This window comes from Bradysia coprophila, unplaced genomic scaffold (genome assembly GCF_014529535.1).
Source record: "Bradysia coprophila strain Holo2 unplaced genomic scaffold, BU_Bcop_v1 contig_732, whole genome shotgun sequence".
Classification (NCBI taxonomy): Eukaryota; Metazoa; Arthropoda; class Insecta; order Diptera; family Sciaridae; genus Bradysia; species Bradysia coprophila.
The window spans coordinates 2,259,307-2,275,996 of record NW_023503972.1 but is presented as its reverse complement, the minus strand read 5'-3'; the positions used below and the strand labels follow the sequence as shown (position 1 = coordinate 2,275,996).

The window sequence follows — 16,690 nt, the reverse complement described above, 5'->3', positions numbered from 1 at the left end:
TACTTAGTATTGCATTTGATGCACAGTTAAATTTTAATCAGATTAAAGTTTGATAAGAAATTTACACACAAAAAAAAATCTTGAAAGCATTCGAAGACCATTGTCGATGTCTCAGAATTTTACCACACTGACTCGTTGACTTGTCTACTAGATGAAGCAAAGCGAAAAATCGTCTGAATTCCCTGCATTTCTATAGTTCTAGGATAGGATAGGACCATGAAAATGTCACTTATTTAAAGGAACTGATCTCTGGTGATTTCCAACTTGTTAAAAGTTAAAACAAGTTAACAAAGAAGTAGTAGGATTGTCAGGATTCGACATTAATTTGGATGATTTACTCCATTAATAGTCACAGACTTCATCGAGGAACAAGAAATCGAGGAATAAAATAGTTGTGCCAGACGATAAAGCTTTCGTAAAATTAATTGTAATTTTCATAGGAAAAATCGTCACTTTCCATAATCCTTGAACCGAAGTGAAGAAGAGGTTAGTAGTGACGAAATGTCTTTCCGAGAAACAATAGAACTCGCATTCCAAGTTATAGCTATGCATCGTTTATTGATCCAGAAAGAAACTTAAAAGATCTATGGACACGGTCGAATGACACCTCATTTATTAAAAATTGATTAAGAATGGCCAGGGAAAACGGTAGATAAATTTTCCGGGACACCTTTGTGGAAATCCTAATACCCACTCCTCCGAAAAAATTCTCCCGTGAACTATCGGTAATGAGTAATGCTTTCCAGAACAGAAGAAGTTGTTTAAAATGATATTTTATTTTCAGTGATATGGCGCATTCGCTCTAAAATTGGAGTGCGACATTAATTACGTCATAAGAAATATATGGCGCAATAATATTTGCGTAATTTTATTCGAGCGCAATTACTATATTTGACTTTAAAAGTTTTCAAATAGATGGCTTTTCTGGTTCGAAAAACAATTTTACATTTTCCGGAATTTTTTTTCGTTCCACATCTAATCGACATTAGGACCTGGACTGTAATATTGTAGCTAGACCTATAAGTGCATGCCTGAATTTTCTTTTAGTCATAAAAATCCCATTTCCTCAGTGATAGAATCGATTCGGTTGAATGTTTGCTAGATCTGCATTTTTCTAGAAAATTCAGTGCCAAAAATTTGACGGATTGTTTCAAAGACCGTGCTGACATCTAATCTCACAACCAAGTCATGTCAAAATTAATCAAAGACAAAGATGCAAAATTCATTGCTGGTTTCCTTGTGGAATGGATAAATTTACAATTAATATCGACAAAACTGTAATATGTGCCGATGCCTAGTCATTTAATTGGCAAGTTGTCGGCTGGTCATTTTAATTTTTATCTTTTAAAAATAATTTGTTTAAAAAAAATATCCTTCTGTGGTGTAGCGTAACGATTGGAATACAATTAATTAACGAGAGAAAAAGTAAGAAAAATATAAATGGCAAGAATGGACGGATTATAATTTCACACACGGCAGTGTAAAATACTTTACTCTGCCGTGATTTCACATCTTTGACGCCGCTGAGTGTGGCATCTTTTTGATATATTTTTAAGTCTTATTCTAAACTTCAACAATTTTCTCACATTTTTTTTTACATTAACTCTGCTTACATACCTAGGGAAATAATTATATTTATACTCGAAACAAAATATAGAAATAATTAAAAAAAAATAAAAAAAAAATTTACGTTACACGTCTAAAAATACATACAGTTTAAGTGTATAAATTCAATAAATAAATTTGTGTTAAGTGATCACAGCACTTTTTATTTTTCGTTAAAATAATCGAGTTTCTCCTTTTAAATGTCTTCTCTTTTCACATAAAACTTTTGTCTTATAAATATAAAAAAATATTCTAATTTTGATTCGCTAAGCGGCTAAAATTCGTTTCGATCGGGGAAGCATTACAATCACAGTTTCATTTACTACAGGACAATATATTGACAGGAGTATCTCTCCATTTTGCTCCGTATTTATATCGCATTCCTTCCGCCAATATATTACGAATATGGTACAAAAATCATAATTTCATTTTTCCAGTATCTATTTAATTGAGTACTGTTAATTAACGGTCCCAGATGGGTGCAAAAAGCATCAGAAGCCGTTTTGATTGCATCTATCTGATGAATGAGAAATCGTCTACCACCTAATATTTGCGTACAAGAACTTTCCATGAAAGAGAAACGAAAAGACCACAAAATCACACGTACAAATCAGTCCAAAGTCACCTATGGAAGCGAATGTTTTAAACCTATGCCACAGAATCTGTGGCACAGATTGTTACATTACCCAAATGAAAAAAGTTGCCTGAGGCTTGAGTTGCATGTCCTATTAGTGTATATCTCAGACGATGAGTCAAAATGAAGTTATTGTTGTCACACGAATTTTAAAAATTTCTTTTTTGTTGAAAGGTCTGTCGTTTTAAACAAGACAGGGTAAGATTAGCTGGTTTCGTAAAAAAATCACAAAAAAACCTGCTGATCGGTGACAACTCGCTTATGGAACGTTTAATGCGAGAACAATAGCTGGTTACATTGGATACATTATATACAACCAAACTTGTCGAAAAACAGTCACCGAAGCAAGTTGCTCAAAAATACACAAACAATGAACCGAAAAGAAATCGTATTGTAATGGATCACTTTTGCAAGGGGCAAATTGGTATGTAATGTTCAACTTTCGCATGGGGCGGGCAGTAAAATTTTCCTTACTTTTTTTTCGAAATTTTGAAACAAACTCGGTTTATTTATGACGTAACCAATTGGTTGTCGAGCCATGACCGCAATATTATGCTTGAGCGATGTTACAGTTTTAGCAGCTCAAACACAAAAGTTCCAGAAAAAACCCTTTGTCATCTTAGGTATCACAACATCGCGACATAGGAGACTAGTAGGCGCTGTGAAAATGGCTGGACGTGAAAATTTTTGCTCGTCGAATTTTTCTAAATTTTTTAAGTTATTTCTTGGTTTTTGTGGTTTGTTTTATTTCAAAGTTGTTTACGGTTGTTTACGGTTGTGTCCGATTGTTTTCGCGAGCGATTGCTGTTTCCCGAATGAAATTTACGACGGACGGAGACGTAGGCTCATGGGCGGTGAAACGGGACGGTTACCAGCATTTTCTGCTCAACAAGCTGTTCAATGGAATTCATGAATTTGAGGGAAATGGCAAGAAATAGGGGCCGAATACCAATGCGGAAACTAACACGAGGGATATCGAAATGAACTGTATCCAGGTGAAACAGTAAAACTCAATGATGAACGCAGGCTCTGATTCTGGTATCAATATGTTGCAAATACGGTTTGTACCGCATATATGATACTGAACTGATACGATCGGGACCCAGTGCAGCACGGTTCGGAGAAAACTCTGACTCCAGTTGAAGCAGATACGGTTTGTATATGGTAACGGTTTCGGTACGTATGCGATGTAACTTGATGTGTGAGTTGTTGATGCTTTCCAATTGCCATTCTTTGAATGCATCGTTTCTCACAATTTTTCTTTGTCATTTCTTATAAGCATTTACGCTTTTAGTTTGGATGTGCTGTTTTGCCAGCTTTGTCAATCAGATCCTTCACGGATAATCCGGTACGATTAGGAGCCTTAGTCTTTTTTATGCTGTGCATTCGTGAGCAAGTGCAAACAGTTTGCAATTATTTGTGATTATTTGTCTAGAGTTTTTTCTTTCCGTAATGTTGCGCGCTTCGAGTTTCAGTCTGTTTTGTTTTAGTTGTTGTCGACGTCTGTCAAGTCAACGAAAGTTGAAAAAACTTGCTAACCGCTGACTCGTTGTGTGACCCTGATCAGTGGAATGTGCAGACTGATGCACTGAAAGTTACGCAAAAGAGTGGAAGTGTTACGTAAAAGGGTGAATCTTCTGTTGAGTCCACGTGTGCCTTGGAAGTGGCAAATAGCGAAGAATTTTGCTTCGAAATTTTTAATGATTGTTTTAGCGGGCCTTAGTCGACCACTTGGTTGAAATCCCTGTGTCGTTTCTTGTGTGAGATTTTTGCTTTGGGTTGCCTTTCCTGAGGTATCTAGTTCGCTAGGACTAAGTAGAAATTCTCTAGGGTCGGGCCTTTGCGTTATGTTTCTTAAAAGAAGGAAATCTCTAGAGCCGATTTCTCTAGGACCGAAAGCGTCTTTGCGTTACCTTTCGTAGAAGGAGAAATTCTCTGGGACCGAAAAGAACGCCGGTTGACAGTAACCGACTTTCGTCCGCTTTTCTATACAGGATTACGTTAGTTGTCTTAGTCTTCGCTTTCATCCTTCAACTCTTGACTCGTCAACCGCTTTCTAAACCTTCGTTCACTCAGTGGAAGATATGAAGGTATATGCATCTAATTTAATATTATCTCCATCGTATGTACCTTGACCTAATGACTTCCTGGTGGACTCTGTTTCGATGGGCGCGAAGAACAAAAGAGTGATTATGAAATGTGGAATTAGGCCACTTAATGAAACAATATTATCTAAAGACTGAACGGAACAAACGGAATGGACAATGGTGAGATTAGTGAGAGTCTCCATAAGACAGGTAATTGTAAAGTTATAACAGGTGAGATTCGAACAACTAATTCGTTATCAGGTAATTGATTTCTCCTTGTGGCATTATATTGTGTCACATTGTATTGTATTATACCTCAATATTTTTCGAGCAATGAAAGAGCTCAGGTAGTCGGTTCATCTCCCCACTGCCGTGTAGTTAGTCCGAGTTAGTCCGTCGAGCGACGGTGATTGTTGTTAGATTAAGTTTCAACATACCTCGAGTAGCGATCCAGCGCTGTTCACGGTAAACGTGATTTGTTTAATATACAATGCACGCTTACTATGAACCGGAGAGTAAAAAGGGGGATCCAAGTGGATAAGTCCCACTATCAGCGGTTCAACGTTCAAACTCTACTGGTTATGTGCACAGGCACCAGCTCTTGATATGTCACGGTCACGGTCACGGTCACGGTCACAACATCGCGACATAGGTCGAGTATTTTCGCCTACAAAAAGCCGTACGCATGTAACAGTAAAAACATGATTTAAGGTGGAAAGGTGAAGGAATTTAATGTTTAGTCTCGTACGAAGTGGTAATGTTCCTCTATTAGAAACTCTCTTCAGGTTTTAGTGGCTACCGCTACAGCCGATAATAGGACGAATAGCACATTGATTGAGTATTAATTCAGAATCACGACCGAAGAGGTCTCTGATTGTCTAACGCAGTATAAACGCATAAATGCGAATGAATTTATTGCTTTTACTTTAACCGGTTTATTGTCATCTCTGGCAGTATGTGCATGAGTGGGATGATCTCAGATGCCAAGTTAAATGTATATTTGCTAATAGAATAAGTTTTTCGTTGGACAAGTGCAACTACCGCAACGATAGCACTTCTTTTATCTATTCGCCACAATTTGTCCGTTCGATGAAATCGATGTGATTTGTGGCAGTGGTGATAATTGTACTTGTTGAATAGATGGTAATGGCTGCGTAGGTGGTTGAGATTGCTGCTGTTGTTGCTGCTGCTGTTTATTTCCCTTCGTCACCGCTCCAGCATTCTTTTGAGCCAAATGTGTCTGGTAGTGCTTTGCTAGGTGAGCTTTTTGCCGAAAACTTTTGCCACACAGCGAGCAAGCGAATGGTTTTTCACCTGTTGTGAGAGAAGATATATGTGAGAGCATGTCAAACCAAGCAGGGTAAAAGAACACTGAAATAAATTTTTAGGGAGGATACAGCAACGTCGTGACAAGTGGTGAACTTTTGTGCAGCAGTTAAAAGCCATAGAATGAACTTTTGCATGCGACACGACGTTCCCATTTCCTCCTAAAGTGGTTTCTCCCGCATCTTTGAAAAAACAAATTTTCTAGCGAAAAGCCATACCTGTATGCGTCCGTATGTGTACGTTGACCGAGTATTTGTCCTTAAAGCCTTTGGAACATATCGAACAATAATGGAGAGATCGCTCTTTCCTCTGGCCGTTGCAGTGCGTCGGACTGTTATTGTTGTTGTTCAGATTGTTGTTGCTGCTATTGTTATTGTTGTTATTATTGTTAATATTGTTCGCCGCCGATTTCTTGTACTTTTTCCCCGGCTTCGTCGATGGCGTCGGATTCGTTGTTGTCACCTCAGAGGAAGCTGATTGTAGTGCTACGTCTGAAACGATTTCTTGATAGGAGTCCGTTGATATACAGAATTGTTGAACGTCGGATGCTATTCGCTTGATTTTGTCAAAATCATCGGTAAAGGCACTTGCATCGAGCGTTAGGAACATATCATCGACAACAACACCCGTTGTATGTACAGGTAGTGAATTTGGCGATTCGGCTAAATTATCATCGTATAACGGTGCGTTCAGCGTTGAATCGGCATATGATAGTGAGTCCTTTTGGGAATTCCCAAACAGAAAATTGAATTACATTTTCCCAGCGAAGCGAATTTATTTACTCACTTGGTCGGTGACGAATAAAGCCCTCCTCAGTTCGTCATCGTTTTTGGCAGGGATTACGGTGATACCATTCTGCAATTGCATCCCTTTCGAGTATCCCTTTCCCTGTAAGGCACTTCTTAGTAACGATTCGGGTGTTTCCTACAAAGCGAAACAATTCGTACAACGGACGTCAATCATTTCCCATTACGACAAATGTCTCGATACTCACCTCTTCAATATTGGCATTGTGATCTGCCATTTGCCAGTCGTTGTTGTTATTTTGAAAGGACATGTTTGTACTGTTGATACTATTGTTGGTAACTGTAATGGACTGTTGGTGTTGTGACTGGGCAATGAGTTCATCTTTGTTGTCGGTACCGAAACCGCTGTCATCGTAGGTGTATTCTGTTTTTACATAGCCTGGAAAATTATTTCCCAGCATGCTATCGAAATCCAGGGCAGGTGTCGGTTGATCGGGTGTATTGTCTATCCGTAGCCATGGTTCTGTGCCATTTAGTACGGTTAGGGTGTAAATCTGGCGAATTGGAGAATAATGCTTTTAAGAAAATTTTCTAAACGGCTAGTCATCTGTGTTGTCAACGAGGACGAGACGAGATATGGGTTAACAGGTTAGGACTGGACTTATTTTTAAAATTCTTAAAATTGTCAAAAAATAGGCGCTGGGTTCGGCCAGTGTTCTTTTATAAAATGTTAAACCTAACGAAGTAAAAGATTTTGACTAGCCGAGACTTTAAACGAAAGATGTAACAGACTTCACAATGAGCACGCAGTGCGATTCTTTACTTACCTGACCGTCAGTGTTGTTGGTCTGATTAGATATGCCATTGGAATTATTTTGCTGACTCCAACAGTATCGATTCAAATCTTCGAATATTGCTGACTCTAATCGGCTGGTATCTTTCTCGGCTCCCCAAAACTAGAACGAGAAAAAGAACGATTGTCATTGTTTCTGTCTTCGAAAGTTGGTTTAAGTGTTTTTAATGGTGGAACGGGCTAAAACGATTTAAAGCGAATTTACAGCTGAGAATCTTCATCATCATCTTCAAAAACATAAAATTTAATTGGCCTCCTTTTTGCCTGAAAAACCGTTCGGTTTTACACGATCAAAACGATCTGGCATCTCCTCTAATGAGGCAAATTTCATCGGTTGTAATGTAATGGAAACGTAATTCGATATGCAGCTTGTTCCAACGGAATCTTATACATCCATTTCATTGTACTTTAGCACAATATCGGAACATCGATAGGAACATCATCAATTTACTACTTTAAAGAAAAACAAAAATTCTCGCGATGTACCATCAATGCACAACTAATTATCTCACAAAATAACCAATCAAATTGACGCTGACGATATTGGCATATGGCATATATTATTCGATTAAAATTGAAATGCTAATAAAACAAACAATTTATTGAATTGATTACAATCTTAATGCTGTACGAACGTTTATTTAGGTATTCCAAACACATTACAATATTTATGTGCAGTTGGATTGATATGCTGTGTACTTGTAAATGGATATTATGCACTGCACATACTTACAAGTTTCTCTCTATTTAATTATTGAAGAAAGTGCAACTTAACAGCAGTGGTTCCACATGTACTACGTTTCAGCATATGAGTTGCCTACTTGACACCTGTTTCAGTGCCCTTAGTGAGTTTTAAAGTAAGAGGGGATCCAGAGAGAATTGTAAGCACCACAGATCTTTAACGATTTATCCGATGTAAAGAGTTCATTTTTCCATTTAGAAACGGCTAATCTGTTATCGGCATCAATGACAAAAGTAAGCGATGACCTTCGGGTAATGTGGTCTTATATAATGAAATTTATGTTAAATCAAATGAAGTAATAGATTTTGCAACAAACACTGTGATAATGTTTTGAACAACTGAAGTAACAGATTTAATGATTTAATTGCGAAACGCGTGTTATTTTAAAAATTTGAGTTGGAAATACTAGACGTAGACGCACCTGTAGTCAATTATATTAAGAAATTAATTGAATTTTCCACTCTCATTAAATATAGTCCTGCAGACCGTGAAAATCCTAAGAAACATAAATATCTCGACATCGCTTTTTTACAAGTACAAATTTTATCGATTTTGATTGCTTCCAATTGTATCTTCTATCCTAAGTTAAATCTGTGATAAAGGTCCTATGTATTCGATCGTTGTAGAACAAAATTTTGTTTAAGTGGAACCCCTGAAGCTGAAAATTAATAATTTTGTATTGCGATGCGGAGGTTCGTCATTTAGATAAACCATAGATAGAATAACAGGGCAAAGATCATGGTCTACCGGTGGCATGCATCCGAATAGCTGGATAAACGAGAAATACCAATGGGTATGAGGATATTTCATTGAAGAAACCGAGGAATGTAGTGGTATCAAACATTGTTCTTCTGAGGACGTTAATTCAGATTACGTTCTCATTTTCCATTCAGATTTTCCCAATCAGTTGTTCCATAATTTAATCCGCGTCTTTCAATCATGAATTACCGATTTTGTAATTGGAAAGCTACGAACTTTATTGATTCCACACAAACAATTTTTTCTCTCTGTCCGAATAAGGAAGCAATCGCTGAACTGAATCAGCTAATTTATCTGGGCAGTTATGATTGCCTCAACGTGATATCATATTAATCAGCTAATTGTGACGAATAAATCGATCCAACGTCACGTAGATCAACAACATATACTTAATGTAACTAGATCATAGATTCATAATTCTTTTTTTATTTGTGAAATTTATTATTTCAAAAAAGAAATCCATTCAGTCAAGTCTCAGCCGCGGATAAAAACAACCAGCCAACAACATAATAATAATTTCGCTTCGAAATGAATCTAATTTTATCTAAATTAAATAAAATCAATTAAGGTTGCTTGTTTGCGTGCTGGGCGTGATGTAGCGTGCCAGCATCTTTTAAATCAATCACAAAAATACCATCTCAGCTAAAATGGTACGGTACAGAGTGCAGAAAAACCAATTTCTTTCACCAAACATAATTTTGTTTTGCGATGGTTTTTTCTCTCTCTCTCTGCTTCGCATTATTTTGTTGCAAAATCCATTATTGTAATCCAATAGGTGAAGTCTGACCTTAGGAACAAATAAATTTAATAAATGATCAAAAAAAGCCCCAGCCAGATCATTATGAACAACGAAAAAAATCTCTCAATTTTCTTGGCTCGTAACACATTTAACGAATACCAATTCCGTGCCGAATTTTCACAAGCCGCTTTCTTCATTTTTGATTCATTTAGTACCATATTACAATGAATATTACAATGAGTTACAACGAGTTCATGCCTATGCACGTTTCACAACTAACTAACAGAAAATGCAGCTGATGGAACCATCCATCGACACAAACTTGGCATTCCTTAAGTGTAATAATTTCAAATTCAATTTGTCAATATTGCACATCGTGCGTTTTTATTATTGCTCGTAATCAATGCTAATCGCATGGGTTTTCGTGTTTTTTTTTCCCGACCACATCGATCATTTATATGGTGTGTGTGTTTTGTTGTTGGTATGCCATTATCAGAATTTGCAGTGACGATATTCGAATACCTCTATTGTGTGTGGCGAAGATCTTTTGTTGGGGACAACGGCAACGTGAGATTCCATAAGAAATTTTCTCGACTAATGCATTCGTTAGACCGTTAGCACAAACTGATATTGTTGTGTGTAAATTGCAGACATTTACTTAATTTCACATCATTTTCAACAGTGGAAATACAAACGCAAAAGTTTAATGGCTATGCAAGAGTGGTTGAGGGACTGGGATAAAAATGTAAATTCCTAGCCCTGGGCAAAACGACGTGAAGTTGGACAAATTGTAGATTACGGGATCAAGCGGTTTGGGAGTGATAGTTTTCAGATTTATCAATTTCGGACAATCGGGGTCATCTCGATACTATTGGTACATGATTCTTGTTGCAGACGAACATTCCTGCTTTAAGATCCGTGATGAATGTCAAATATGATTTGGGTGATATGACTAGATATCTGAAGGATCTTATAGTTTTCAATCTCCCATCATTTGGTGTAGTAACTCAACTATTCCCTTCACTATATTTTGCCTTGCAGACACGCAGAAACTTTCCCATATTTTCCTAAATCTACACTAAATTTTACAGTTAGATACAGTAAAATTTCAGTATGCATTTGCTTCAGCTGTTTTCAGTTGATCCACACTTACAATCAAAACTTTTTATCCGTCTTTATACGATTTTAGTTACCAAGCGCGTGCGTGTTGCAGCTTCAGCCGTATAAACAAGTACAAACCGTTTTCATTGCATGTGTGGATCAGCTGAATCGAATTCATGCCAAAATTTCACTGCCTCTGACTGTACATGAATTTTGCAGAAATTTTCCACATGATCCTGAAGTTAGCTCAAGATTTTCATCTCAAGATTCAAAAAACATTTTCCTTGTAAAAAATGTGACGAACGAGCATGAAAGAAATCACACCTAAAAAGATTATATTCAGCACTGCTGAACATTTTCTTTGAAGCGGGACAAGTACAAATGTGTAACGTAGCAGTATAGACTTACAACTAAAATGCATTAATATTCAGCTGAGCAGGGCAATAGTACTGTTCAACAAATTCGGAACAATTACAATTGTTAACATAGCAGTACAATGTACATCATAGCTGCACTTAGTGTGGTCAGTACGTAAAATGTGCATATATGCGGAACGTAATATTCATATTCAGCTGTCTTGTAAAATAGTTCTGCACAGTTAACACCAACAAAATTTTTTTTTCCGTGCATCGACAATAACCCGTCACATACGGCTATTCATCTGTTATCGTTAACAAAAATAATAACAAGCTCTGGGTGATATGGAACTTATAGTAAAATGCATGTTACGATCAATGAAAGTAATAGACCCGATAAATTGTTACAAGGAAGATTTGCTCGAGTAGCATTTTGTACGATGAAAATGTATTTTGAAATAATCTTGCGATGGAAATCTTGAGCTAATATCAGGGACATCCACAAATTCCCAAAAATATATTTTTTTTTAAATTAGTGAAAATATTGACAGAGCAGCATGATATTACAGTAAAATGTCGCGTTAAAACTAACTAAGTACCAGATTTTCTAATATATTATATAATCTTTTGAAAACTCTTACATCAAAAGAAGTAACCGACTCGATAATGATGTTTCAAGATGTGCTTGTCGCGTGGGACTTTAACACATTGAAATTAATTGCGGCTTGCCAACTTCCGGCACCCTGGACTTTACTTAAATAGTCGAGGAATACTTCCAAATAAATTTATAAAAATCCAAAACTGAATTCTAGATTTTTAGAAATTTGTTTGGAGGCATTCCACGACTATTTAAGTAAAGTCCAGGGTGCCGAAAGTTGACAAGACGCAATTAATTTCAATGTGTTAATGTTAACTTTAATTCAGTGTCCTTGACAATTATTTTCTCTTTCTAAATTGTGAATCTTCCCCAATCTCCAATTGTGAATCTTCTACGCCCAAGTCGATTTATTTAAATTCAAATCGCATTGCAATTGATCACTTAAGAGTGATATCGCCAAAACTTGAACAAATTTTGGTGAAACTGAATACCATGGTTCGGCGATCCGGGCAAGCTTTAGCTCGTTTGAATCGTCTTTCAATTCTGAGAAATAGGGATCTTTTACTTTTTCTGTTAGTTTCCCATTTTCGGAGTGAACTCGTGAAAGTAATAGCATGTCAATGGGTCGTGAAAACAGTTTTTCGGTGATAGCTCGAGATAGAAATCTTTCTAAAATGTGAAATGTTGTAGGAATATAGGCCTCTGGCAGACCTTCAAAACGAGTATAATCATCGGTAAGGATAGCCACCCGTTCTGGACTTATGACTCAAAAAATGGTGAATGTTTGGACAGTGCTGCTGGCTTGCAACAGAACTTTTCCGCTGAACTGACTATAGGGTGTTGTAGCTGGACTTACCCTCTTTCGTTCCACGTATAATACACCCCAGAAAAATTGTGTTGCAAGCCACAAAGTTAGTCGAAGTAAAATGTCGCTCCAGTAGACCCATATTTTTCAGTGTTTTCAACTTGTTTTTGGTCTTCAAACAGACTGGAGCGATGGGAATGAAATAAACTAAATCAAAATTACATGTTCAGCTCGAAATTGTCCTGAACCGAGTGATCATTGGCCTTGAAAATGTTGCTTTCCTCCTACTTCGTAGTAAGTGGAAAACCTCATTTCTTTGACTTCACAAAATGAACAGAAACTCAATTGTTTGCACCGAATATGGGCTTATTGTAAAGCAGAGATGCGCATCGTTCATTTACAGTCAATAAATGGTCACCCAAGATGTAATTTGTACTTCACAAGAGGTCACGACCGTTCCCAGCTATGGAAAATGTGTCAAAAATCCAGTTTTTTGACACAAAAAATTGTTTTAAGAATACATAGCTTAAGACCTTAACTAAAAGCAGTTAAAATCTCCACAGAAAAAAGTATGTTTGTGAAAAAACTGGATTTTTTACACATTTTCCATAGCTGGGAACGGTCGTGACCTCTTGTGAAGTACAAATTACATCTTGGGTGACCATTTATTGACTGTAAATGAACGATGCGCATCTCTGCTTTACAAAAAGCCCATATTCGGTGAAAGCAATTGAGTTCCTGATATTTTTATGAAGTCAAATAAATGATGTTTTCCACCTACTACGCAGTAGGAGGAAAGCAACATTTTCAAGGACAATGATCGCACGGTTCAGCACAATTTCGAGCTGAACATGTAATTTTGATTTAGTTTATTTCATTCCCATCGCTCCAGTCTGTTTGAAGACCAAAAACAAGTTGAAAACACTGAAAAATATGGGTCTACTGGAGCGACATTTTACTTCGACTAACTTTGTGGCTTGCAACACAATTTTTCTGGGGTGTATTATACGTGGAACGAAAGAGGGTAAGTCCAGCTACAACACCCTATAGTCAGTTCAGCGGAAAAGTTCTGTTGCAAGCCAGCAGCACTGTCCAAACATTCACCATTTTTTGAGTCATAAGTCCAGAACGGGTGGCTATCCTTACCGATGATTATACTCGTTTTGAAGGTCTGCCAGAGGCCTATATTCCTACAACATTTCACATTTTAGAAAGATTTCTATCTCGAGCTATCACCGAAAAACTGTTTTCACGACCCATTGACATGCTATTACTTTCACGAGTTCACTCCGAAAATGGGAAACTAACAGAAAAAGTAAAAGATCCCTATTTCTCAGAATTGAAAGACGATTCAAACGAGCTATAGCTTGCCCGGATCGCTGAGCCGTTGTTTTGAAATTGGTTCAAGTTTTGGCGATATCACTCTTAAGCACTCTCATTAAATCATTGCTTTTTTGTTCACAATTGAGCTAAGCATTTGCGCATCAAAACTGTTCGAAATCATACAAAACGAGAAACGGAAAAATTAAATCGTTTTGTAATTTCTATTTTCACTATTAATAAAATTAATGATTTTTCAATCATTTTTTTATGGGTATGTAATGTGAATCTCCCGCTTAGTCATTAAAATCGAATTGTTGGGCACGTTTTTGTTTAAAACCGAATGGACTGGTCAGTATCATGGACTTTATTATACAATTTTTTTTACTTCTTCTTAATGATTCACATCTAAAGAAATATATGATTGTTGCTCACTGAAGTGGCATTTTGCTTGCATCGCATTTTGTATCAAGATTTGATGAGACTGGCATTGGTAGCCGCCATCAAGAGACATGGAGTTGAACGAAAAAGAACGTGAAAAAAAAAAACGATTTGAAATCGCCGACAGAGGTGTCGATTATGCTAATAATAGAGTAATTCAACGGAATGTCAATCAGAAAACGTATACACAGTTCCATTAAATGCGAATATTGCGAACTGTTTTGTTGTGTTTTAATAAATGAAACATTGATGAGATGAACAGGTTATTACTTAGTGGCAATCATTTTGTACAAATGAAGAATCGAATTACATTCTCTAAATATGATTTTGAATCAAAACGGATGGCACAATGTTGCATTTATATAAGCAATCGAATTCGAAGAATGTTTGGTTGGTATGTGTGCTCTGTTGAATGTAATGTTATTTGGCAATTGGTTATTGTATAGTAAATCCAACGACACTAAATTTAAGTAATGTCCTTTGCCTTTACTGCCCCATTGACTTATTATCCACACTAAACAGAATCGTTGCTAGTGTAGCCTAGCCACAGAACAAAAGGAGAATAGAAGCGAATTTTCCAATCTGCGAGAGCCGAGAGGTGCGATCCACCACAACATCTGTGTGACTCTTTTTATTATACCGATGTCACAAAAAATCGTCCTCTGAACCCTCTAGATAAAAAAAATCGATAAAAAGAACGCAGCCAAGATATTTAACGGTTAGATGTTGAGCGTAGAAGTGCATTTTGAAAATTAGTGAATGAAATCTAGGATTAGGATTTGTTGAAAATGATAAGCTAGGAGGTATAATCCATTAAATAGATGAAGAAGAACAACAAATTAATTGGAGCAGGGCATAAAATTAGAAAACGTTTTTGCGGAATTATTAGGATTTAATGAAATGAACTTAGCGAAACTTAGAGAAATTTAGCAAAATTCAGTGAAATTCAGCGAAATTTAGTATAAAGAAAATTTTGTGAAATTGTTAAAAAATATGAGGAGCTGCATCGAGTAAAGAAATTTCACTTCTGTCCTAGCATAAATCGGTAAAAGTCGAACAATAACCAACAATACATCCAGTACACAGCCACAAATTTCCTTGCATTTACAAAACTAATTGATGTCTCTGCTTGCTGCAGAAGATATAAACAACAGAAACGAAATTCTTATTAGATTTGCGTCTCGCTGATGATGATTTGGATATATTGGTCATGATGATATTCAACCGAACAATCACTGATTCTCGATGAAAAGTGTTGAACAAAATAATTTTATTTTCTAAATAAACAAATTGTTGATTGCGCACTGTTCTCGGATTGATGTTCATTTAAATACCAAAATAACGAACGCAACAAAAAAAAAGCCCCAACAATAATATTTATTGCAAGCGCGTTCTTCTACATAAATTCAAAACAAAATATTATTTTTTCCATCTGATCGTTTGGTTTATAATCTTGGGTTTTGATTGATTAAATACAAAGTAATAACATTCGCTACCTATCTACGTTCAGCCAAACCAATCAATCATTGACTCGAGTATTATAAGTGTATAGAATTGGTAGAATATAAAATTCAATGATTTTTCTGTGTGAATAGCATAATGGACAGTAGATCTGTAGACACGTATTTCTCTATTGATTTATAATGAACATTAACATCAATACATTTATAACAACAACGTGTACAATTCTTTTACACGGCTCGTTCATTTATTAAATTGAAAAGAATGTCGACGAGATAAAAATGGAGAGAGAGAAGAAGAAAAAAAGTTTAAAGAACGTGGATAGGAATATATATAACCCAATTTCGAGAAATAAAATATTTCAACTATTTCAAACCAAAGACATTTGCAATAAATTTTCATCGGATGCTGAAATTGTTGAAATTCAATTTTTTCCTCCTCTCTCTCCTAATGTTTAATTCTTTTATTTGCTTGATCATCTAGTCGTTTACCTGATCATAACCCTGTAGCGGTTGATCGTTTGTGCCATTTACATCTGTTCCGGGTCGATCCACTCCGATACCGAGATCCGGTGCGGTAACGAAATCAAAAAAGTCCGTTTTCGATAGATCTTCCGGTCGGAATGTTTCCGTTATGTCCATGCTGGTCGAAGACATTTCATCCGATGTTAGAATTAAAATGTTTATTTGAGCATGCTTCGGATGATCATCTGGAATGAAAAGAAAAACGGTTTTTTTTAACAAGATTTTGGCACGTATAACGGGGAGTAAATGGCATGATCATAGATAAATCTGTCTCAGGGTTTCTATTCGATTATTGAATGACTCTTATCCTTCTAAAAACGTCACTAATATCGCGATGTAATCATCAAATCTGTTGCTTCTTTTATTTAAAGTATCCCTAGATGTTTGGTATTAACACATTCAAAATAATTGCGGCTTGTCAACTTTCGGCCCTCTGTCCTTTACTTAAATAGTCGTGGAATGCCTCCAAATAAATTTCTAAAAATCTAGAATTCAGTTTTGGATTTTTAGAAATTTATTTGGAGGCATTCCTCGACTATTTAAGTAAAGTCCACGGTGCCGAAAGTTGGCAAGCCGCAATTAATTTCAATGTG

At 36.4% G+C, this 16,690-nt stretch overlaps 1 protein-coding gene across 1 annotated transcript in view; it reads right to left on the bottom strand.

The window, feature by feature from the left end:
• Positions 1-787: 787 nt before the first annotated feature.
• The window catches only part of LOC119084002 (probable WRKY transcription factor protein 1), a 140,751-nt gene continuing 124,848 nt past the window's right edge, over positions 788-16,690 (bottom strand). Inside the window, exons 3-8 of the mRNA XM_037193814.1 lie at positions 16,065-16,282; positions 7,226-7,354; positions 6,647-6,952; positions 6,439-6,576; positions 5,871-6,372; positions 788-5,640 (exon numbers count right to left, since the gene is read on the bottom strand). Coding sequence (XP_037049709.1) covers positions 5,387-5,640; positions 5,871-6,372; positions 6,439-6,576; positions 6,647-6,952; positions 7,226-7,354; positions 16,065-16,229 — 1,494 coding nt within the window. The 5' untranslated portion in view covers positions 16,230-16,282 and the 3' untranslated portion in view covers positions 788-5,386. The remainder of the gene's footprint in view (positions 5,641-5,870; positions 6,373-6,438; positions 6,577-6,646; positions 6,953-7,225; positions 7,355-16,064; positions 16,283-16,690) is intronic.